The sequence below is a fragment of the Myotis nattereri genome, assembly GCF_964212035.1.
Source record: "Myotis nattereri genome assembly, chromosome: 3".
NCBI classification, from domain to species: domain Eukaryota; kingdom Metazoa; phylum Chordata; class Mammalia; order Chiroptera; family Vespertilionidae; genus Myotis; species Myotis nattereri.
The window spans coordinates 19,931,348-19,954,923 of record NC_138077.1 but is presented as its reverse complement, the minus strand read 5'-3'; the positions used below and the strand labels follow the sequence as shown (position 1 = coordinate 19,954,923).

The following is a 23,576-nucleotide window of genomic DNA, read 5'->3' as shown; positions in this document are numbered from 1 at the left end:
AGAGAGAGATAGAAACATCAATGGTGAGAAAGAATCATTGACTGGCTGTCTCCTGCACGCCCCACACCTGAGGATCCAGCCCACAACCAGGCCATGTGCCCTGATGGGGTATCAAACCATGACCTCCTCGTTCATAGGTCCACACTCAACCACTGAGCCACGCCGGCCTGGCTGATTAGCAACTTTAAATTCTCAGATTCCAGAAATTATGATTGACCATCTTTGGGGGGTCTTTATTCTGCTGTTTACAAGTGTGCACTGCCTAGCCAACTCCCTAGCAAATGCTAAGCAACCAATAAATGCTAGTTTTTTCCTACACTCTGTATTAGTCTGCTCAGACTGCCATAAAAAGTACCGCAGGTTTAAGCCTCAGTGACATAAACAACAGAAAATTATTTCTCACAGTTCTGGAGGCTGGGAAGTCTAAGATCAAGATGTCAGTAGGTTGATTCCCGGTGAAAGCTCTCTTCCTGATTGGGAGACAGCCTCTGCCCTCACATGACCTTTCTTCTGAGGAAAGAGTGAGCAAGCTGTCTGTTGTCTTTTCTTATAAGGACACTAATCCTATCTGATTGGGGGGGGGAGCAGTCCCACCTTTATGATCTAACTTAATTACTTCCTTAGAGGCCACATCTCCAAATAGACATATTGGGGTTAGGGCTTCAATATATGAGTTTCGAGGGAACACATTCAGTCCATAACACTCGCTCACCTCAAAGTCCACACTCTTTCTCCCTATCATCTCCATGATGCCTACCTAATCTTATGTATTCAATAATTCACATATTGTCATATCAGGCGTGCCCAATGGGTACTTTAATTGAAACTATGAGACTAATTCCTATGGTTTTAATATTTGCCCCAAACTCCCATATGTATAATATTAGTCTGTTTTCTCTGCACTTTAAACTCACATAACCAACTGCTTTCTAGACATCTCAATTTGTATGTTTCATAGGCTCCTCAAATTCTACATACATTATTTAAACACATTAACTCAACCCTTTCCCCAACCAAAAAAAAAAAAAATTGTTTCTCATTTCAGGATATAGTACTGCCTCATTTGATAGACTTTCAAATCTTAAACTCAAAAGTCACCTGACCCTTTTTTCCACATTCAATAAATTATCAAATCTTAACAATATTATCTCCTATTATCTCTTAATTCCAATCCTTACCACATCCTATCTTTCTCTGTCATCTCTTCTTGCCTTCCTATATCACAGCCTGCTAACTAGTCTTTCTTCATCTACTCCTGTCTCCTCCATTCCTTTCTACTCAAAGGAGCCAAAGTAATCACTCCCCTACTTAAAGTGAACTCTTGCTATTCATGTGGCATATAAGGTCCTCCATGATTTTATATGCCACATAAGATCTTTGACCTTCTCCATCAGTGTTTAAGTTTTCAGTGTAGAGTTTTCTCATTCCCAAATGCTTTACCATCTCTCTTCACACACATTGTTCCCTCCACCTATAATAATCTCTCCCCTCATCATTGGTCAGGTAAAAGTCTACTTATCTAGCAATTCACTACTTAACCTCTCATTCTTTAGAAAGGACTTACACAAAATATATTTTATGCCACAGAGGCAGCATTCTGTAATCCTTCTCAGCATATAGCATTTTCTTTCTTAATTTACTGCACACTAATTTCTTTAGCCTTTATTTTCTCACGATTGCACAAAACGAAAGCTGATGCCCTACTTCCTTTATTCAGTGAGTAGCCTCAGTGCCTTTAAAATCAGTAAAATGTACAAATAAACTGATTATCTCTTTGTGAGCATCCACGCCTGTGTGTCTCAGTCGTTGATTATTCAAGAACAGCTAGTCATTTAGTGGCCTGGTCAATCAACAACAGAGAACTTCATATGAACATATGACTCTTCAACTGATGTTTCATTTAATTGCCTAAATGCTCTGTACTGAACATGCTCATCTCATGCTGTTGGATAAAGGTAGTAGTGATAATCCTTTTAAAAAGGCAGGGACGTTTTTTATACGTAATTAAATATTTGAAACAGGTGCCAGGCAGTTTCCACGACGTAGCACTAGAACAGTGGTTCTCAACCTTGGCTGCACATTAGAATCACCTGGGAATCTTTTTAAAATCCTGATTTCTGGGCCTCATGGTCCAGAAATTCTGTTTCTTTGTTATGGGGTGGGGCCACAACAGTAGTAATAAAGAAACAGAATTTCCGGAGGATGAGGCCCCAAAATCAGGATTTTAAAAAGATTCCCAGGTTATTCTAATGTGCAGCCAAGGTTTAGAACCACTGCACTAAAAAAAGGTGAACTCATTTCATTTCTTTAGGGCAGTGGTTCTCAACCTTTCTAATGCCGCGACCCTTTAATACAGTCCTTCATGTCGTGGTGACCCCCAACCATAAAATTATTTTCGTTGCTACTTCATAACTGATTCATAATTTTGCTACTGTTATGAATCATAATGTAAATATCTGATATGCAGGATGTATTTTCATTGTTACAAATTGAACATAATTAAAGCATAGTGATTAATCACAAAAACAATATGTAATTATATATGTGTTTTCCGATGATCTTAGGCGACCCCTGTGAAAGGGTCGTTCGACCCCCAAAGGGGTCGCAACCCAGAGGTTGAGAACCGCTGCTTTAGGGACTTTTAGGAGAGAACGCATCGTCCCACTGGTCCTTTTACAGTGTCAATCCATATTCACTATCCAGGGCCCAATTGGACGCAAACTCCAGATTTTACCATGAAGAACATGGAAGCAAAACCCATTTCCTCACTTGCTGGACGTAGGGGGCAAAAAAACCTTGCAGCCTTTTGCTTGCTCTCCCTCCAGAAGCACACAGGTAAAGACCGACCCAGGGAACATCACATAGGACTTCACTTGAGCCAACCTCCCGCTGGCCGGTGACGTCGCCGGAAATGGCTGCTTGTGACGCTAAAGGGCCCGCCTTCTCGCGCCGGGCGCCGGAAGCAAAGCGGAAGTGAACGTGCATTCGCTTCCGGTCCCGGCCGCCATTTCTGTCGGTTGCAGGTTTTCACGCGTTGTAGTCCGCCGGGACCATGAGCTATGACTACCATCAGAGCTGGGGCCGCGACGGCGGAGGCCGAGACGGTGGGCCCCGCGGCTCCGGCGGGGGCTACGGAGGAAGCCACGGAGGGGGCCATGGGGGGAGTCGAGGCTCCGGAGGCGGCGGCGGCGGGGGTGGGCGCGGAGGCCGAGGCCGACATCCCGGGCACCTGAAAGGCCGCGATATCGGCTTGTGGTACGCGAAGAAGCAGGGGCAGAAGAGCAAGGAAGCCGAGAGGCAGGAGGTAATCGGGGACGCGGCGGGGCCCGGCAGGGCGTGAGGCCGGGTAGCGGTTCTGTCTTCTGCCGCCGCCCCCCCTAACTTTCTCTTTGTTTCTCTTTTTGTTTCTTAACTTGGTTCCTTAACCCGTGTCAGTGCTCTGTGGCGTGAATAGGAAGCGCAGAGGAGCTAGGCTAAAGCTTCCTGTGGAGGATACTGTGTGGCTTCACGCCAGCCAAGCGCCTCTGACCTGCGGCCGCTGGGAGGGTTGTGGGCTGCGTGTGTGTGTGCTCGGCCGGAGCACGGGGGACAAAGCCAGCGTTCATTCCAGGCTCCAGCCGGGACGGGCTGCCTGGGGATGTCACTGTCATAGTGTCTGTGGCCGCCCTTTCCCTGAGGATAATTATGGTCACTTTTACTTAAGATTTCCACCCTTGCCCTTAGGAGAATGATGGTCGCTTCTATTTAAGATTTTTGCCCGATGCGCTCTGAACGAGCGACCATTCTGCATTAGGTACAGGTTTGCGGGGAACAAAAGCTGCCAGGCACGATTGGGCGGGTGGGTAGGTCGTTCGGCAGAATAGTCCAGCTTTCATTTTCAGTATTAAAACGGCCACAAACTCGCAGTCACTTTCTAAAGACTCCTTGCCAAGCTCTGTTTACCCCTGTTTTCACGCCAGGTGTTATGCATGTTGCTATGGGGACCTGAAGAAATAAGATATCCAAGTAACTTAGGGTCTAGTTGGGGAAATACTAAGTCCAAAACGGATGAAAAGTGAAATCAGGAGTAATTGTTCATCATTACTTCCACCTGAAACCAGCTGTGCCGTGGACCGTTATCGGGGGAACTCTTGATTTCCAACCCCTCCCCAAACCTCCTCCATTTTTGTAAATGTCACTACCACTTATTCACCCGCCAAGGCCAAAATGGGGCTTCTCTGTGACTTTTCTCTTTCATTTCAGCAAATCTGTCTGTTCTGCCTTCTTAATATGTCCCAAGTCAAATCACAACAGTTACCATGGGTTAAGCCCCTATTTTATTCTCTGTCCCTGGCCTCCTGGGTGATGGTTTTTGTTTCAAAAGTGAAGAGATTTGACATTGTCCGTGTACGGATGCTATGATGGGGGTCAGTGGAGAGGGGACGTGTATCAGAGTGGGCCAAATCATGCCGTAGCAGTAAACCGCCCCCAGATCAGCGGCTCATAACAGCAGAGGTTTGTTTTTCTACTCATATTACTTGACCATGGGAGTACAGTTGAGAGTTTTCATTATGAGAATGAGGCTCCGGGCGCCTCCACCCCTTTAGCTGGTTTTGCTGACAGCCAGGAGGGAGCACAGTAAATCACCCCCGATTCTTGGAGACTCCCATTCACATTTCTCTGGCCAGTAAATCATGGCCATGCTTAACTTAGGGCTGGGAAAATGCAGTCCTACCATATATCTGGAAAGAAGCAAACCGGAATATTGATCAATAGCCTAATGACTACTAGAGAGAGAGAGAGAGATTTAGGAAAGGAAGATAAACCTCAAAAATAAGAGATAGCCTTGAGGAGGTGAAAGGCATTGAGCTGCAGGGTTTAGGTGGAGAAATTAACTTTAAGCAGGAAAATGGACTCTTTCCATTTTAACAGGAAGGAAAAGAATAAATGATGGGTTCTGATAGTGTTGGGTTTAGGTTTGGTTGCAAGCAATTGAGGACTTTTTGTTTTCTTTTTGAATACTGTGTGTGAAATTATGAGGATGAACAGGAAGGTGGTATTGGTGTATCACAGAAAGGAGAAAGTTTGAAATAGTTGCAGATAATTAGAAGCTGGTAAAGTAGACGTAGCCACTTTGCTGGACACTATTGAGGGTCTCTTTTGCCAGGAAAAAGATAACTATTTGAAGATGTCTGGGGAGGGAGAGGGGTAATGTTTAAAAAATCAAATCAAATAGTCATATACAAAATGTGTATGAGAGTTTCCAGACAGGGGTGAGATAAAGTGAAGAGTGATGGGACTGGAAAGTTAGGAAGGACGCAACTTACAAACAAATTCTCAACTGCTTGTAGCCTCTGGGCCCTCATTGGGCAGAGAACCTCATTAAAATTAATTTATAAAATATGTAAATTTTCCCCCGGCCAGTGTGGTTTAGTTGGTTGAGCTTCATCCCATGCACCAAAAGGTTGTTGGTTCAGTTCCTGGACAGGGCACATGCCTGGGTTGCGGGCTCCATCTCTGGTAGGAGGCAGCCAGTCCCTGGTTCTCTCTCTCTCTTTCTCTTCCTTCCTCTCTCTAAAAATTAATGAAAACATATTTTTTTAAAAAGGTAAATTGTGTTCTTACTAAAAAGTATCAATTATGTTTTCAGGGGTTATTTCATTTTGCAATCATCTCACCTTTTTGTGACTATCTTAAACTCATGTAACAAGGTGAGGAGGTGAACCTTTGTTCTGTTAGAGGTAAAAGCTTCAAAATGTAAAGTTCTAGTTGGTTTAAGAAATGCTTTACTGTGAATGAGTTTCAGTTGGGAAGAAATCGTTCTTCTGGTAGACATTACATAATCTTCTCTTTGCCATTTTGAAAATGAATGAAAGAAACAATGGCTTTGAGCCCTTGATGTAGTTGGGAAGGGTATAAAAATTAAGAAAGCTTTATTTGAGAAGACTATGTCTTGGGGCTTCCTTCCCAGAGGAGTCTTTAATTAAAGTATTGCTGTAGATTCTTAAATTTCTGTCAAGAAAAGACATAGTAATCAGTAACCATCTAATGTAGTTCATGGAGCAGTAAATGTTAATATATGTCAAAGACATTTCAAAATTTAAACCATAGGGGGAAATATTCTAATAATGAATCTCTGGGTTGGGGATGGCCAAGACCACACTCGGTACCATGATTCACTAGGAGGAATCACAAAACTCTGAAAAGCTGGTGAACTCACAGTGAGTTTTTTGCTGTTGTTTTTACAACAAATTATTACAGATTAAAATCAGCAAAGATAAAGGTGCATAGGGCAGAATCCAGGAGAAACCAGTTTCAGTGGACATACCCTATAGAAGAAAAGATACATTAATCTATTACATAAACCATCTTAAAAAGATTTATGCTGCACAGTCAAGAAAAACAGACAAAGTTTGGGGGTTTAGTGTTTGTCAATGATTAGGTTTTGCTGCAGCTCATAATTCTCTAAGGCTTTTCTGTTAGCCAGGGTTTTGCAGTATTCAACTTTTTAATTGAGCATAATTATGCTTTTATTATCCCTTTAATAAGTTATTAGCACAGATCTCCTGGAATTCCCCAAATATCTCATTGTATCCTTTTTGTGTACATGTTTATTTTCTTAAAGAGAAAAATGGTTTTAACCCAAATGTCATATATTCTCATTTTAAAGGGTTGATTCAATCATTTATCCATTCTTTGGACAGACTTCTCTGGAACACCTACCATGTGCCAGAAATATATCTGGAAAAAATACTGTAAAAAGTGTAGACTATAAAGTGAATAACTTGTTTAAAGTTATTTAACTTGTTTAAAAAATTAATAGTAACCAAGATAAGATCCTATTGCACATTTTCGGCAACTGGCTTTTTTTTCATTTAATACCTTGGCCATCTTTACTGTGTGCACACTTGAAGACAAAAATCTACCCACTCTTTTAACTACTGGGTTTACTTATTATTCAACTAATTATAATTTGCAGTTATAAATGAACAGTTTTTAAAAGTTCCTTTTCTAACTTTGTACAGAGTAACTAATATCTTCCATGTATGCTCTTCCAATAAAACAATATAATATTTTCTCTGCTGTGTTTTTTTTTTTTTTAATATGTTTTTTACTGATTTTTAGAGAGAGAGGAAGGGAGAGAGAGAGAAACATCAATCAGCTGCCCCTACTGGGGATCAAGCCTGAACCTAGCATGTGCCCTGACCTGGAATGGATCCTCTTGGTGCATGGGAAAATACTCAACCAATTGACCCACACCAGCCAGGCCTTTGCTGTGTGGTGTGTGTGTGTGTTTTAATAATTCTCATTCTATGAGGAAACTGCATCATTTGCCATATTGGATCATCATCTCATGAGCACTGATCATTTTATATTCCTCTTTTTATGTAAGAACTTTAAAATGCTCTTAAAATTCTCATTGCAACCAAAACAGTATTTCCAATTTTTAACTTAGAGTTTGTTTTTAAACAGAATATTGGGTTTCATTAATTTCAATTGTGGGTGTCTGTAAATTTAAGGTTGGGAACAAAATCATAATATGTGAGGGTAGGAGGTAAGGAAACCCAAGTTTTAGGAAGGAACATAAATATTCATTTTTACCCAGTTACACTAGAGCTAATTTTGTACATATATAATAGAAAGGGATCTTGAAGGTTAGATACAAAAAATGTTAACATATTAGGTCTAGGAATTGGATTTGGGTAAGAAGGCAAGTGTGGTACTGGTAACATTAACTTTCTCTTACATGTGTTTGTTGAACATATGTTTGCCTGTATTTTTGTATCAAATAATTTTATATATGCTTTCTCATGTTGACGAAGATGCTTTTTCTTTGCACAAAATAGAGAGCCGTAGTGCATATGGATGAACATCGAGAAGAACAAATTGTGCAGCTACTACATTCTGTCCAAGCTAAGAGTGACAAAGATTCAGAAGCACAGATATCCTGGTTTGCTCCTGAAGATCATGGGTAAAACAAAAAGTATTCTTTTAAAAAATGGGCAGAGAGTGACAGTTCTTTCATAGCATTGGCTAGGGAAAAAATGATAATAGAAATTCCATCTTTAGACTCTCTAATAAGTGAAATTTAGTCTCGAAGTCATCATTTTTCTTAAGTAGATGGAGCAGATTTTATGAAAGATTAAACAAATAAAAATATTGTATTCTACAGGAAAGCTAAGTGGTAGGAATAGTTTATCTTCATATGAGATTTATCAAGTTGTTACTTATTGTTCCCATCATTTTTGTATTTCCAAAATTTTCCTGTGGGGGGGGAGATCTGCAAAAAGTGATGCTGTTTTAAGAAAATCACAGAAACTATAATTTAGAGAGGAGATTAGTGAAAATTTTTCTGGGACTATAATATAGCATCCCATTTATATCTCAGAAAAGGTGGCAGGAAGAAATAAAGTTGTAAAAACAACAAGGCTCACTAAGCCATTGCAATGGAGGAATGACTTATGTCGATTTTTATTTTTTTTTTAGTTACCACAAGGAATAACTTATCTGGCATTATCTAGTTGTAGGGAGGAAAAATTTTATTTTAAGAATCTAAGTTTGTTCATAATTGCTCTACTCAGAGAAAAGAATAAAAGCTTTTGATTTTGGTGATTTTGAAATAATTAAACAGCATATTGTTTTCTTTCCGGACTTGAGTAGTTACTTAACCCTTTTGTCATTTTTTTATTTTGTCCAAATAGGTATGGTTCTGAAGCTCCTGCTGAGAACAAACCAAACTCAGAGAAGAAATTGGAGGACCGGGAAAAAAAATTGATAAATCAAGAAAAGAAGACATTTAGAATCAGGGACAAATATATTGACCGAGATTCTGAATATCTCTTGCAAGAAAATGAACCAGATGTAAACTTAGACCAACAGTTATTGGAAGATTTACAAAAGAAAAAAACTGACCTTCGGTATATTGAAATGCAGGTAATGGGAAGCAAGATGTGGGAAAAACTTTTACTTCTCATGTGTGTGTATATATATATATATATATTTTTAAATATATTTTTATTGATTTCAGAGAGGAAGGGAAAAGGAGAGATAGAAATATCAATGATGAGAGAGAATCATTGATCAGCTTCCTCCTGCATGCCCCCTACTGGAGATCGAACCCGAAACCCGGGCATGTGCTCTTGACCGGAATTGAGCCCAGGACCCTTCAGTCCACAGGCCAATGCTCCATCCACTGAGCCAAACTAGCTAGGGCAATAAAATTATATTTAGAGGTAGTTGCATGGTATAGATTAGTGAGATTCCTCAACAGGCCTTCCTCTGAGAATTTTTCCCCCTCATATTGTAGAGAAAAGCAACAGGAATGGAATTACACATAATTACAATAGCCTAGCTCTGTGGTTGGCAAACTGCGGCTCATGAGCCACATGCGGTTCTTTGGCCCCTTGAGTGTAGCTCTTCCACAAAATACCACGTGTGGGTGCACGTACAGTGCGATGGACATTTTGTGGCCCATGCGCAGAAGTCAGTTTTCGGTCTGGGCGAGTCTATTTTGAAGAAGTACTGTTGATATTTGGCTCTGTTGACTAATGAGTTTGCCGACCACTGGCCTAGCTCATTTACAGCAGCTTATATGGTGAGGAGAAAAAATATTTGAAAATGGTAATGCAAATGACAAAAGAAGTTTAACTTTACTAGGCCAGTTTAGGGAAATGTCTTTTATGACACAGTGATTAGAAGTATAAAGTTTCTTCTCTACCATTTAGTCCAAAGCTTGCCTTTTACAGATGACCACATTAAACCCCCTCATTTTAAAGATAGGACTGTGATAGGAACTGAAATTGTCCTGAATTCCAACCCCTCCCCCAATATTTTTGTGCTAGGCAAGATATTTTAAGGTCCCTTCCTATCCTTCCTCCTCCTCTTATATAATAAAAGGCTAATATGCAAATTGCCCCCTCAATTGGGAGTTCGACTGCTCACTATGAGTGTGCTGATCATGGTGGGCGTTGGCAGAGGCACTGCCAGCCCCGATGAGCCCCCACCAGAGTGGGACCGTGGCAGGATGGTGGAGCAGGTGAGCGGGCGGTGCCAGGCCAAGGCAGGTGCAAGCAGGGAGCGATTGCCCCATTGATCACCCCACAGATGGTGACCAGCGGCAGGGAGCTGGGCTGCCGCCCGTCTCTCAGGCACTGAGGGAGCTGGGCAGGGGCGTGATGACTCAGGTGGAGGGTCAGCTGGGACTTGCCCTTTCATGCCAGATGCTCACGCACCAGGCCTCTAGTTAAATGATAAAATTGTGTGATTTGTGGATGTTCTAGAGATAAGAGAAAGGCAGAATATCACATCTTCTGTGGGAAAGAAAGGATGCATTGACTGTTGCTGATTAAGAGTAGATATCTTGATTAGAACAGATGAGCCGAGGTTGTCCAGAGGCCAAATTGTGTAGCTCATTTATGCCTGTTGAGTGAAAATATAAGGACAAAGAGGATTTCAAGATGAATTAATTCAGAATGTAGTTGAGAGCAGAGTTTCTTTTATTTTTTATAATAGGTTTTTATTTATTTTAGAGAGAAGGGAAGGGAGAGGGAGAGAAAAATATTGATAAGAGAGAACTGTCAATCAGCTGTCTCTTGCATACCCCCTACTGGGGATCAAGCCAGCAACCCAGGTATGTGCCCTGACCGGGAATCGAACTGGTGACCTCTTGGTGCATGGAACAACACTCAACCAACTGAGTCACACTGGCCAGAACAAGAGAGTACAGCTTGTTTTGTTGCCTTAGGAACAAGGAGAATTAGCTACTGTCTCTGTTTACTCTGTATGGAGGATAGAGCTCAAATGTTATTAAAGTTGAGTGATTGTTTTAGTTTAGAGAAAGTTAGAAGAAATAATGTGCAAAACAAAACCAGTTGTTGGTGTACCTATTGTCCAGACACTGTTGTAAATATTTTACATATACTATGTCATTTAAACCTTCCAACACCTTGTATGAGATTATACATGTCTGTTACAGATGAGGAAAAGGAATCTTAGGTTAAGCGACCTAAGGTTACATAGCTAGTAACAGAACCAGGTCTGAAGTTCAGATGTGTTTAAGAGTTCAACTCTTTAATCGTTGGTAATATGTCATATTTTCTCTTATTTTATGGTTTATTTAATAAACATTAATTTTTTAATTACTAGATGTCTTTCATTGTGCTATGTTTTCCAAAGACTGATAAGATATTCCCTGTCCTCAGACAAGGAATGGGAAAGAATATTGGGTTGTCATTCTCCCTTCACCAGCATTTACATATATAGAAAACAAATACGGTGTGTGTTAGTTTAATGGGATAACTTGTATATACTTACATGTTAAGATGGTTGCATTTAACTACATAGGATACCATTTTTTAAAATCATTAAATGGTTTTTAAATAATTTAAAAATTATAATAAAAGAAATTACTAAGAAAAATACTGTGACTTGTTATCTCAAAGCACTAAATTCATTTAAGTCACCATGTTGACTCATTTTTATGGCACTAGTATTAATTACCTGACTATGACAAGGATGGCATATAGAGCATGGTTAATAATAGCACTATATTGTATATTTGAAAGTTGCTAGGAGAATAGATCTTAAAGCTCTCATCATGAGAAAAAAAATTATAACTGTGTAGTGATGGATATTAACTAGACTTATTGCGGTGATCATTTCACAATATATACTGATAGTGAATGATTATGTTGTACACCTGAAACTGACAATGTTATATGCCAAATTATATCTCAACTAGAGGCCTGATGTACGAAATTCATGCAAGGGGCTTGGCCACCGCAGCCCCGGCTGCCTCAGCCGGTCCTCACAGCCTTGGCCATCCCTGGCAGCCCCTCAAAGCGTCAGCTGGCTCTCGCCATCCTGGCTTCATCCAGAAGGTCGTCCGGACAGTCATCCGGAAGGATGTCTGGATAGTCGTTCTGTTTGGTCCGATTAGCATATTAGCTCTATTATATAGAACAATAATAAAAGGCTAATATGCAAATTGAACGGCAGAATGGCCGGTTGCTATGATGCGCACTGGCCACCAGGGGGCAGACGCTCAATGCAGGAGCTGCCCCCTGGTGGTCAGTGCACTTCCATATGGCGAGTGCCACTCAGCCAGAAGCTGGCTCACGGCTGGCCAGCGCAGTGGTGGTGGCAGGAGCCTCTCCCACCTCTGTGGCAGCACTAAGAATGTCCAACTAACGGTTTAGGCCCGATCCCTTGGGGGCCTAAGCCCTTAGTCGGACATCCCCTGAGGGCTCCCTGGCTGCCAGAAGGATGTCTGACTGCAGGCTTAGGACTGATCCCCTGGGGAATGGGCCTAAGTCAACAGGTGGACATCCCCCAAGGGGTTCTGGACTGCAAATGGGCACAGGCCGGACTGAGGGACTCTCCCGAGCGCGCAAATTTTTGTGCACCAGGCCTCTAGTATAGAATAAACTGGTATTAGGGGACTAGTATAGTCTCCATCTTGACAAATCAAATGGGCAAAAAATGAACAAGGATGTTTCAAGAAATTAAAAAGCATGGCAGTAATATACTAGATTACCTAGGATAGTTCTAATTTTGCATTTTTTTCCCTTTTCAATAAAGAGGGTTTGTTAAAATTATGGTTTATCTTTTTTATACCCCTAAAGATTTTTTTTTATGTTATAGTTGAGGCCCAGTGCATGAGATTCATGCACTGCAGGGGGGAGGGGTCCCTCAGGCTGGCCTGTTCCCTCTGTCAGTCCAGGAGCCCTCAGGGGATGTCCGACTTTTGGCTTAGGCCCTGTGACTTGTTATCTCAAAGCACTAGAATTCATTTAAGTCACCCTGGGGGGATCGGGCCTAAGCCAGCACTCAGACATCCCTCTCGCAGTCCGGGGCTCTCGCAGTCCAGGACCCCTCGCTCCTTACTGCCCACCTGTAGTGGAGTCAGGAGAGGCTCCCGCCACCGCCCCTGCACTCGCCAGCTGTGAGCCTGGCTTATGGCTGAGCGGTGCTCCCCCTGTGGGAGCACACTGACCACAAAGGGACAGCTCCTGTGTTGAACGTCTGCCCTCTGGTTGTCAGTGCACATCATAGTGACTGGTCATTCCACCATTTGTTCAATTTGCATATTATGCTTTTATTATATAGGATAATACATCTAGTTCAGTGTCAGCCATAGTGCTGCTTTCTTAGTGTATGTCATTTTTATGTAGTGTGGGTATGGGGTTCCATAAAGTTTTCAAAACTAGAAATTACTATGTAAAAATTACAGGAAAGAATTAGTCATGCTGTCTTTAGTATTGCTAATTGTAATTCCCAAAAAACTTGTTGAGTAGCTAATATGTGTCAGAAACTGCTACTAGTTTTTTATATAAAGGCTCTTCATTCAGATTTGTGGCAGCCCTCAGTTAAAACCTTTGGGCCTCCAAGTTTGACTTATGATAACAGTTTTTAAATGGCAGTACCAGATTTTCTTACTGCTGACACTGTTTTAAGCTTTTATACTCAAAGGCAAGTACCCAGGATACTTTGAATATGTTCTAGTGCCTAATGCATTAGTAAATGGTGTGGATCAATGAGTGGGAAAAGAATGTGATATAGAAATAAAATCTAAGATGAATATATAAAACAAAGAGAAAAAACTGTAAAAGTAACTTAGGGATAGTAAGAATGCTATTAGATGATAGATCAGATTTCATTTTACTGTCACTTACTCTAAGAAAGTATCTCCGTTCTATTAGATGTAATAGAATTCTATTTTTCTATATTTCAAAAACCAAAGCGGTTGCTGAGTTATTACTTAGTTCTTTTTTTGTACAGTGGGGCCTTGACTTACGAGTGTCCCAACTAACAAGTTTTTCGAGATACGGGCCGTCTCTCGGCCTATTTTTTTGGTTTGAGTTGCGAGCTAAAATTCGGGTTATGAGCCAGCTTCAGATACCCCACCACTAGTTGGCGCAGCGAATGTCACAGTGAACGCCACAACATCAGCCCAGCATCACGTGTCTCACTTGTTCACTTTTTGATTTGACATACAAGTAATTTGAGTTACGAGCTCTGTCACGGAACGAATTAAACTCGTAAGTCAAGGCCCCACTGTAAAATTCTTTTTTGTCTTGATACTTGTAAACTGTGAGGTAATAAAATACTTGTATTCTAGCATATTTATCAGTATATTCTGATTACCAGGATTATAAATTCCAGTTTTTTGGTTAAAAATTTATAACTTGTTTTTTTTTTAATTTTTTTTTTCAGCATTTCAGGGAAAAGCTGCCTTCATTTGGAATGCAAAAGGTAAAATGATTTTGCACTGTTTAATTTGATTTGTAAAATACTTGAATAGTTTTTTTTTTACAAAGTGATGTGTTAAGAAGAAATACAAATTTGTCAACCTTTCTCTGAAGGGTATTCTTAGAAACTCATTTTATTCTTTTGAATTGTTGAAAACAAAAATATGGTCATGAAACAGTTTTTTCTAAAGTTTGCTTATATTTATGTCCATAATTGAAATTTTTAGAGTTTAAAAACAAGAATTTTCACAAAAAGTTATTTTGTAAACTTAGGTATTTAAAACTTTTTCTTTATTTTAATTATTTGAAAGGAAATAATTTTAAATTACATTATTCTTTAAAACAGTATACAAAATTTGTCCTACAGACAAAGCCATATTTATGAATTAAGGTATAAATTCTTAATATCTTCAGTAGTTGTTTAGGTTTCAGGGGATATTTGCCTTGTACTCAATAGCCCCATATGATCACATTCTTTTTCATTAATCCTTTTGCATGGAACTTATGAGCTGTTGACTCTTTTGTTCTTACCAGTGTGTTTTTCTTTAACAGTGTCTTGGCTGAGTTCTTTTAATAATTTAGTGCTTCTTAGCTCTTGAAAACTGGTATATCCAAAAACCCAAACTGTCAGGATTTCACATAAAATTTAAAAGGCATTAGTGTTTGTTAGAAGCAGTTACCTTCAGTTTGGTAGAATTTCGATAACTGTCTTTTCAGACTTAACATGTGATGTCCTTCACTTATTTTTCTTTTTGAAATAGGAATTGGTAAATATGATCGATAATCATCAGGTGACAGTAATAAGTGGTGAAACTGGTTGTGGAAAAACCACTCAAGTTACTCAGTTCATTTTGGATAATTACATTGAAAGAGGAAAAGGATCTGCATGCAGGATAGTTTGTACCCAGCCAAGAAGAATTAGTGCCATTTCTGTAAGTTATCTCTCACTTCACTTTCCTTTTTCCTTTAGGGTAGTCTTGATAATAGCTTTTTTTTCTTTTTCTTTTTCTTTTTTCCCCCAAAATCTGTTGTTTTTGAATGGATAGTATAAGTAGTGGAAAGGGAAATAATGATGTGTACCAGATACACTGATTGGAAGTTTTATTTCTGAAGTATTTCTTTAAAAGTAATCATGTCATTTTCTGTTTCTAACCTCAGTCATCACTGTTCTGTTACAAGATGACTGTTGTTTACTTTTAGTTACATAAATCAGTATGATTATAATAGCATTTCATCTATCCAGAGCTTACCTTTGGCACCATAAGTTTTAAAACACAATGAAGAATTAGGAATTAAGAAACATCAATCTTGCCTGGCCAGTGTGGGTCAGTGGTTGGGCATTGACCCATGAACCAGGAGGTTATAGTTCGATTTCCAATCAGGGCACATGCCCAGGTTTTGGGCTCGATCCCAGGTAGGGGGTGTGGAGGAGGCAGCTGATCTATGTTTCTCATCATTGATGTTTCTATCTCTCCCTCCCTCTCTGAAATCAATAAAAACATTTTAAAAAATTATAAACACACTTTTTTAAAAAAAGAAAGAACCACCAGTCTAAAACCAAAAGAAACAACCAAATACAAAACTTGCATGGAATTTGAGGATAAATATATCCTATATAATAAAAGCCTAATATGCAAATCAACCGAACGACGGAATGATCGGTTGCTATGATGCTCACTGAGCACCAGGGGGCAGACACTCAATGCAGGAGCTGCTCCCAGCCCTCAGGCCCCAGGCCAGGTAACGTGGGTGCCAGCAAGGGTCCCCTGATCGCTCCGCTGTTCGCATCCGGCAGCAGTGGCGGCTGCGATGGTGGTCGGGGCCAGCCAGCGAGCGGCGCCAGGCTAGCCAAGGTGGGTGCCAGTGGGGATCCCCAATCACCCCGCCAGTCATCCCACAGATCGGCTCTGATTGCCGGCCAGGCCTAGGGACCCTGCCCATGCACGAATTTCATGCACCAGGCCTCTAGTGTTAATATAAGTTTAGAACAGGATTTCCTCCTCTTTTAGAAAGATAAAAAGAAAGGGAAGAAATAATGAGAGGGTGGCTGTAGAAAGACACTTTGAAAATAGTGAAGAAAGAGCATTTGGCTTTGGAGAGCTTAGAGAAAATGAAAAGTAAATATAAGAGGCGAGTAAATATAACCATCTCAGATCTTCGTGGATGGTTAGGATATTTGTACTAAAGGAAAATCTCTTTTCTTTGTAACTATTTTATTTTAATTAAAGGTTGCAGAGAGAGTGGCTGCAGAAAGGGCAGAAACTTGTGGCAATGGTAATAGTACTGGATACCAAATTCGTCTCCAGAGGTAAAGAATGTTCACTTGTTTACAGGTATATTTTAGTTAAAATTTGAAGCTAGAGATTAAAAAAGAAAAGATTTTTCTCCATCTGTATGCCAATTATAACTACTAGAATTAACATTTAAAGTAACAAGCATAGGAGGCTTGCAACCCTCAGTCATTTTTGTTACCCAATTTGATATTTGGATTACCATTTTAATGTCTTTTATAACATGGAATGATTTGAAAAATAACATTTCCTGGACATACATTAGTAGATCATCGCTCCCCCTGAAAGGAGTTAGTGTCCTATATTTTGGTACCACACCCAGCCCCTGACCTACCTTATTGATTTTGGTATCTTTAACCCCTTATCCCACTTCATTGTATTTTTTTAGTTTTTTTCCTGGAGATCAAGATTCCATTTATCTTTTTTAATCAACTGACTTTCCAATCACTGAACAGAAGTTTAGTAATGAGTCATTTTCTGAATGTCAGTGGTTGTTTATGCCTTTAAAAAATAAATTATTAACATTGTATCATGACAACAAAAACAATGTATAATGAACTTGGATGTAGTATTTCTCATTACCTGGTAGGCATTCCTATAACTACAAAATTAAGTTAAAGATTTTCATTAAAACTATAAACCTTTTAAAATTGAAGATTTTCTTTTAGATGTTTGTGGCACTTAGTAATGTACTAGTAAAGAAAACCAAGAATTGTTAACTTGTGTCTTTTATTCACAGCCGGTTGCCAAGGAAACAGGGTTCTATCTTATACTGTACAACAGGAATCATCCTTCAGTGGCTTCAGTCAGATCCGTGAGTATATTTCAATTCAGGACATTTAATTAAGTCCTATAAAAGATGTAATTATTAAATAGGATGTTACTAATTGTTGTACTGAGTTACATACTTTACCACATTTCTGCTTCAGGCATTTGTCCAGTGTTAGTCATATTGTGCTTGATGAAATCCATGAGAGAAACCTGCAGTCAGATGTTTTAATGACTGTAATTAAAGACCTTCTCAATTATCGACCTGACCTGAAAGTAATATTGATGAGTGCAACATTGAATGCTGAGAAATTCTCAGAATATTTTGGTGAGTAAAATTTATGATTATTACTTTAGGTACCTACCAGATAATTAAGGTGGCATCAATAAAGTCAAACCACAAATCTGAATAATTTTATTAACATTTTTTGATTCTTTTGTGGCTTTTATGTACTATTCACAGGCTAGTGTGGCAATTTGCTAATGACAATAATACTAGTGATTACTAGTCAATGTGCAAGGTAGTATGTATGGCACTTTGTCTTTATTATGCCTCATAATATTTTGTGAGGTAGGTGCTGTTATTTTTATTTTTAAAGATGAGAAAGCCTCAGCACAGTTAAATAGCTTATCCAAGGTTGCCTAATTAACAGAGGGTTGAGAGGATTTGAAATTCAGTTTGACTAGCTGCAAAATATATTCTTTTAAAGTTATTCCCCTGTCTCTCCTACTTTAAATTGGGGAAGGAGAAGAAAAAGTAGGGAGTTAAATGGAATAGAGCTATATTTAATACATGTTCTTGTATTCAGCCTAGTTGACTCTCAAAGCCTGTGAGATCCCTCGAGTGTATTTTTTTTTTTAAATGGGGTATCCAGAACTTACATTGAGTAACTTACTCAAATTTATGAAAATCAGAGGCAAAGCTGTGATACCACCTCAGTTACTTTGCTGCATTGTTGACCATTGTTTACAGTGTGTACTGTTTTCTTTGGTACAAAATATGAATAATATTTAGAAAACAGTTCTAAGAATCTTTTTTAAAAAACTAGTAATTCTAAGATAGTAACAGTTTAATATTTGATTAGGTCTTGTTTTTAACTACTTTTTCCTTAATTCTGGGTGCCACGGAGGACTGCTTCATATGTAGATTTAAATAAAACGGGTTCTAATGCAATATTCTGGCTAATGATGAAGAGGAAATAGACTTCTCATAATGGATTTTAAGTGCAATTTAACATACTTTGTCCTTTGATATTCTGCATTAATTTGTAGAACTGTGAGGTATATGCACAGTTTAGTAGCAGTAAAATGGTGTTGAGTGAAGGCTAGGCTGCTGCCTTTTATTGAACTAGATATAGAAAATAGGATAGAGTTGTAAAAGCTCAGGACCATTTTCTGAAGTTACAAAAAGTAATAGATTCATTGTCCTTTTTATAGTGTTTATTTTTATTTTATTGAGTACAGACTTATGTTTGGTTTTTTTACCATAATAGGTAACTGTCCAATGATACACATACCTGGTTTCACTTTTCCAGTTGTGGAGTATCTTTTGGAAGATATAATTGAAAAAATAAGGTGAGTAAATATTAAGAAATAAGAGATTTAAAAATGCTAACATGTTACCTTTTCTATTAAACTTTAATTCAGAAATTCACCCTTAACCTCTTCCTCCTAAAACATTGTTAATGAGTCCTTAAATCAGGGATTCCCACACGTGGTTGCACATTAAAGTCACCCTCAGCCTTTTGAAATCCAGATGCTGCGATCACACACCACTCCTCAATCACATTGCACAGTTTGAGCTGACAGCTAGGCATCAGTATTTTTCAGAGATCCCTGGGCAGCGAACTTTGGTGACTGGACCTCACTTCTGGTTCTCCTACCTGGTTTTTCTCGTTCTTCATGGGCTTCCATTCCCTACCCTTTAAGTACGATTTTCCCCTCGGGTTCTCCATTAGCCTTTTCTCAGTCTGTTGTGGTTCCTGGGTGCAGTCCTATTTGCATGACCATACTTCTGTATTTCACAGCTTTCTGAACTAGAGCTTCAAAGCTGAAGCTCTTCCTGAACTCTAAACTTGTTGTCTAACTCTGCTCCGCGGCATTCCATTACCACAGACACCTTGAACCTCACATTTTTTATGAGATTGACGCGCTGCCTGCTGTGCTAAGAGGGAAAACCTCCCATTTTTTAAACCAAAATCATCTTACATTCCATTCCCACCATGCTTTCACCAAAACAATTATGCCTTATCATGGTTATTGATGTTATCCTCCACCCAACTGTCTAAACTACAAATCAAAAACGCTAATATTTATCAAGGAGTTATGAACTAGGATAAGTTAACTGCTTTACTTGTTTAGTAACCAAATTACTCTTAAGTTATCCTGTATTCCTCCCCTTACCCACCCCCTAGCACAATGCCTTGATCATACATTGTCTTCTCATTTTTGTTTCTTCTACTTAAGATCCATATTATCTCTCCTGTGCTAACATAATAGTTCCTCTTTTGGCACCATGATCTTCACTCTCACAATTGCTGCTATTCTCTACCATGCCAGCCATTGGCCTTTCATTCATGACTTGTGCTTTGTTACATGTTATTTCCTCCTTTTCGACTTGATTTGCCACCTTCTCCATTCTTTCTCCTATAAACTATTGATTATATAAAAATAAATTCCAGCTTCATTGCCCATTAAACCATCTCTGGTCCTCTCACAGAATGAGATGTTTTCTCATCCAGGCTCCTGTAGCACTTTTATCATGTCCCTTAAAACACTTATATTATCACCATGTAAAGCGCCTCTTTATATTTGCCTTTTCAATAGATTTCAGAAGGTTCAAGGTCAAGGATTTTGTCCTCTTTATCTCTGTAACTAGTGCATAGCACAGTGCCTGACCTCTAGTAAACATCTGAATAAGTACAGGGACAGATGTAGAAACACTTGTGATGAGATTTTTCAAGATTCCACAGCTTACTTGTTAAATGGGAAAATGAATAGTGGGAAAGTGAGAAGAAAGATTTTATATGGAGGAAAGTCGGTAGAATTTAACAGATAATTTTTTAAACTTTATGTCTTGCACTGTGCCTTAGGGTTCTGAGAATAAAACAAGGCTAGATTTGGTGGAAACCTCACAGTTTATATCGAGGCAGGGAGACATGTACACTGTTAATATGAGGTGTGATTGACCTGTTGTGAGAAAGAAGAGTGTGTCGGAAATGAGATTATATATAGCAGAGATAGGCTAGGTAAGTCAGAAAAGCAGTGAAATTCAAAGTAAGAAAGAGGGAAGTGTGTATGTCAGCGTAGAACATATTAAAAGTGAGAGATAGTTATATAGGTCTCCCATGCTCTGGTTTTATCATGTCCATAAATTTTTATGCCCTTCCTCAATTCTACTTTCCACTATGTGTTCTGCGTCCTACCACAGCACATTTATCAATTGTTTTCTAAGAGAATAAAAGCACTTGACAATGATGATGCAAACAATGTTTCCAGGATCAGTAATCTAAAATTACATAAGCATGGATTGCTTTCTTAAGCTGTCTAGAAGGCACGTTGTATACAAGGAACTGTAGTTAAGGGGTCTCTCGAAGCAAAAGGATAGTATCTCTTTGTAGAAGAGCTGCACTACAGGGAAGCAGGAGGGAAGAAAGTAAGGTGACATGAGATGGAGGGTTGTGACTGGGCCCTTGGGGTGGGGGTTGAAGGTTACCTCTGTTGGAATTGCTGGGAAGGGAACCAACCGTGGGTCCATCCTGCTGACTAGGACTAATCTCTGTCTCAGGTTGCCCTACTTCAAGTTGGTGCCTCTATATGTATGGAAGACTTAGGGGGATCCTGGGTCACAGGTACTGAATAGGGAAGGGGATTAACACTTTTGGGGTGTCTGCTGTGTGTCAGGCACTGTGCTTTATCACTTTTTTGCTCTTATTCTTATGCCAATACTGTTATCAAAGTATTAATCTCTTAAAATAAGGAAACTAGAGACCTGAAAGTTACACCTTGTTTAAAGTCACACAGCTAGTCAATGTCAGAGCAAGGACATCATTTCCATAATCTGTCTGACTCACAAAACCAATGCTCCAAACCTCCCATTCTGTCTGGAAGCTGTTTCCTAGGCAAACTCTGAAGGGACTTGGGGTTAAAAGTTTAGTTCATTTTTCTTTGTCTTTCTCCACCTTCATGCTCTCAGAACCCACTTACAGTAAATAGTTGGGATTCTGGGGCAAATGTGCCCTGCTTATAGCAGTCACTGCAGCATGGTGGAGTCAGAGCATAATGCTGGACAGACGAGATTTGAATGCTGATTTGGCTCTGCCATTAGCTATATCTGAGCCTGAGCAGAATAAATAGTTCTCATGCATGTGTCTGTACATTTATAGATACACTATCTGAATCTCCTGGGGCACTAATTAAAATTCCTGGGTTAGCTGACCCCAACCAACTAGACTTTAATCCAAATTGCAAGGTATAGGATTTCAGAATTTACAGTTTACAAACTCTCTAGGGGATTCTTATATGTACTCAGGTTTGAAAACCTGTATGTAAAATATGAGTCTTCTACTAGGCAACATTAACTATTATTTGGGACTTAATGTTAACTTTTTTTTAGAGCAAACTTAAAATTGAAGATGAAAGTTACTCTAATTTTGATTGCTTAAGATGATCTAGAGTTGTATATACTTTATAGAGAAGAATGATTTTCATCCAAAATGTCAGATTTTATGTTAATGAATACTTGCAAATAAATGGATATTTAACTAGTGTTCATTAGAAATTATAGTGAAATTACTTAAAAATCTTTTTTAAAATCCTAAATATAAGCTGAATATTAGCTACAACCAGAGAGTTTTTAAAAAGTGAAGCTACTTAAGAACGTTTTCATTTTAGATATGTTCCAGAACAAAAAGAACACAGATCCCAGTTTAAGAGGGGTTTCATGCAAGGGCATGTAAATAGACAAGAGAAAGAAGAAAAAGAAGCAACCTACAAAGAACGCTGGCCGGATTATGTAAGGGAACTGCGGAAAAGGTAAGTTTGTTCTGTCTGGAAGTCAGAGCATAGTGACTGAATTGACCTAAACAAAAAGCAGAAATTATTTTCTTGAATTTGTACGTATTTAAGAAGATTATTATCTCATTTTCCAGCTGAATAGTATGTTGTAAACACTGTTATTTCCCCACTAACTCTCTCCTATCATTCCCTCATTTGAAGGTTGAGTTAATTTTTAGATTTTACAGAAATTTAAACCTCAGGAAACTATATCAAGTATTTCATGATATTTTATTTAACTTTGATAGGTATTCTGCAAGTACTGTAGATGTTATAGAAATGATGGATGATGATAAAGTTGATCTGAATTTGATTGCTGCCCTTATTCGCTACATTGTTTTGGAAGAAGAGGTTAGTTTTGTTTTCCTCAAGTGACTTAATTTTATTTTTAGATCAAGGCCATAAAAAAATTAAATGCTTTTTTTAAGAAATTGATTTGAGAGAGAGTAACATTGATTTGTTATTCTACCTATTTAGGCATTCATTGGTTGACTCTTATATGTGCCCTGAGCAGGTATTAAACCTGCAACATTGGTGCATTAAGACAACTCTCCAGCCAACTGGGCTAGCTGGCCAGGGCCTCGTAAATGCTTTTTAAAAATATCTTATGGATGCCCTAGCGCCTGTTTGGCTCAGTCAATAGAGCGTCAGCCTGTGGACTGAAGGGTCCTGGGTATGATTCCAGGTTCGATCTCCGTCAAGGCACATGCCCGGGTTGTGGACTGGATCCCCAGTAGGGGGCATGCAGGAGGCAGCTGATCAGTGATTTTCTTTCATTGATGTTTCTATCTCTCTTTCCCTCTCCCTCTTTGAAATCAATAAAATATATTTAAAAATAAATAAATAAATAAAAAGAAGAAATTGCTTTTGACACCAGGAATGAGAATCTCAAAATGCCAAATGATGTAGATATTTGACCTATTTGAAGAAAAGACTAAACAAATGAAAAATCTGGTTTACAAATTCTATTTTTAAAAAGTGAGCTTATATTCATTATTTATAATCAGTAACCAAAATTTTCCTTAGGCAGTATAACTTTAATGAAGGTTAAAGTGCACAGATTATTTTATGTATTTTGTTATGTGATCATTTGTAATGATTATTTCCCTTCCATACAGGATGGTGCAATATTGGTCTTTCTACCAGGCTGGGACAATATCAGCACTTTACATGATCTCTTGATGTCACAAGTGATGTTTAAATCAGGTATTACTGAAACGTATTTTATTGCAAT

At 38.9% G+C, this 23,576-nt stretch overlaps 1 protein-coding gene across 1 annotated transcript in view; it reads left to right on the top strand.

The window, feature by feature from the left end:
- The first annotated feature begins 3,042 nt into the window (after positions 1-3,042).
- DHX36 (DEAH-box helicase 36) overlaps positions 3,043-23,576 on the top strand; it is a 44,056-nt gene continuing 23,522 nt past the window's right edge. Inside the window, exons 1-12 of the mRNA XM_081087057.1 lie at positions 3,043-3,304; positions 7,827-7,951; positions 8,682-8,913; positions 14,194-14,232; positions 14,990-15,160; positions 16,457-16,536; positions 17,259-17,333; positions 17,449-17,615; positions 18,781-18,862; positions 22,181-22,321; positions 22,591-22,693; positions 23,461-23,548. Coding sequence (XP_080943183.1) covers positions 3,053-3,304; positions 7,827-7,951; positions 8,682-8,913; positions 14,194-14,232; positions 14,990-15,160; positions 16,457-16,536; positions 17,259-17,333; positions 17,449-17,615; positions 18,781-18,862; positions 22,181-22,321; positions 22,591-22,693; positions 23,461-23,548 — 1,555 coding nt within the window. The 5' untranslated portion in view covers positions 3,043-3,052. The remainder of the gene's footprint in view (positions 3,305-7,826; positions 7,952-8,681; positions 8,914-14,193; positions 14,233-14,989; positions 15,161-16,456; positions 16,537-17,258; positions 17,334-17,448; positions 17,616-18,780; positions 18,863-22,180; positions 22,322-22,590; positions 22,694-23,460; positions 23,549-23,576) is intronic.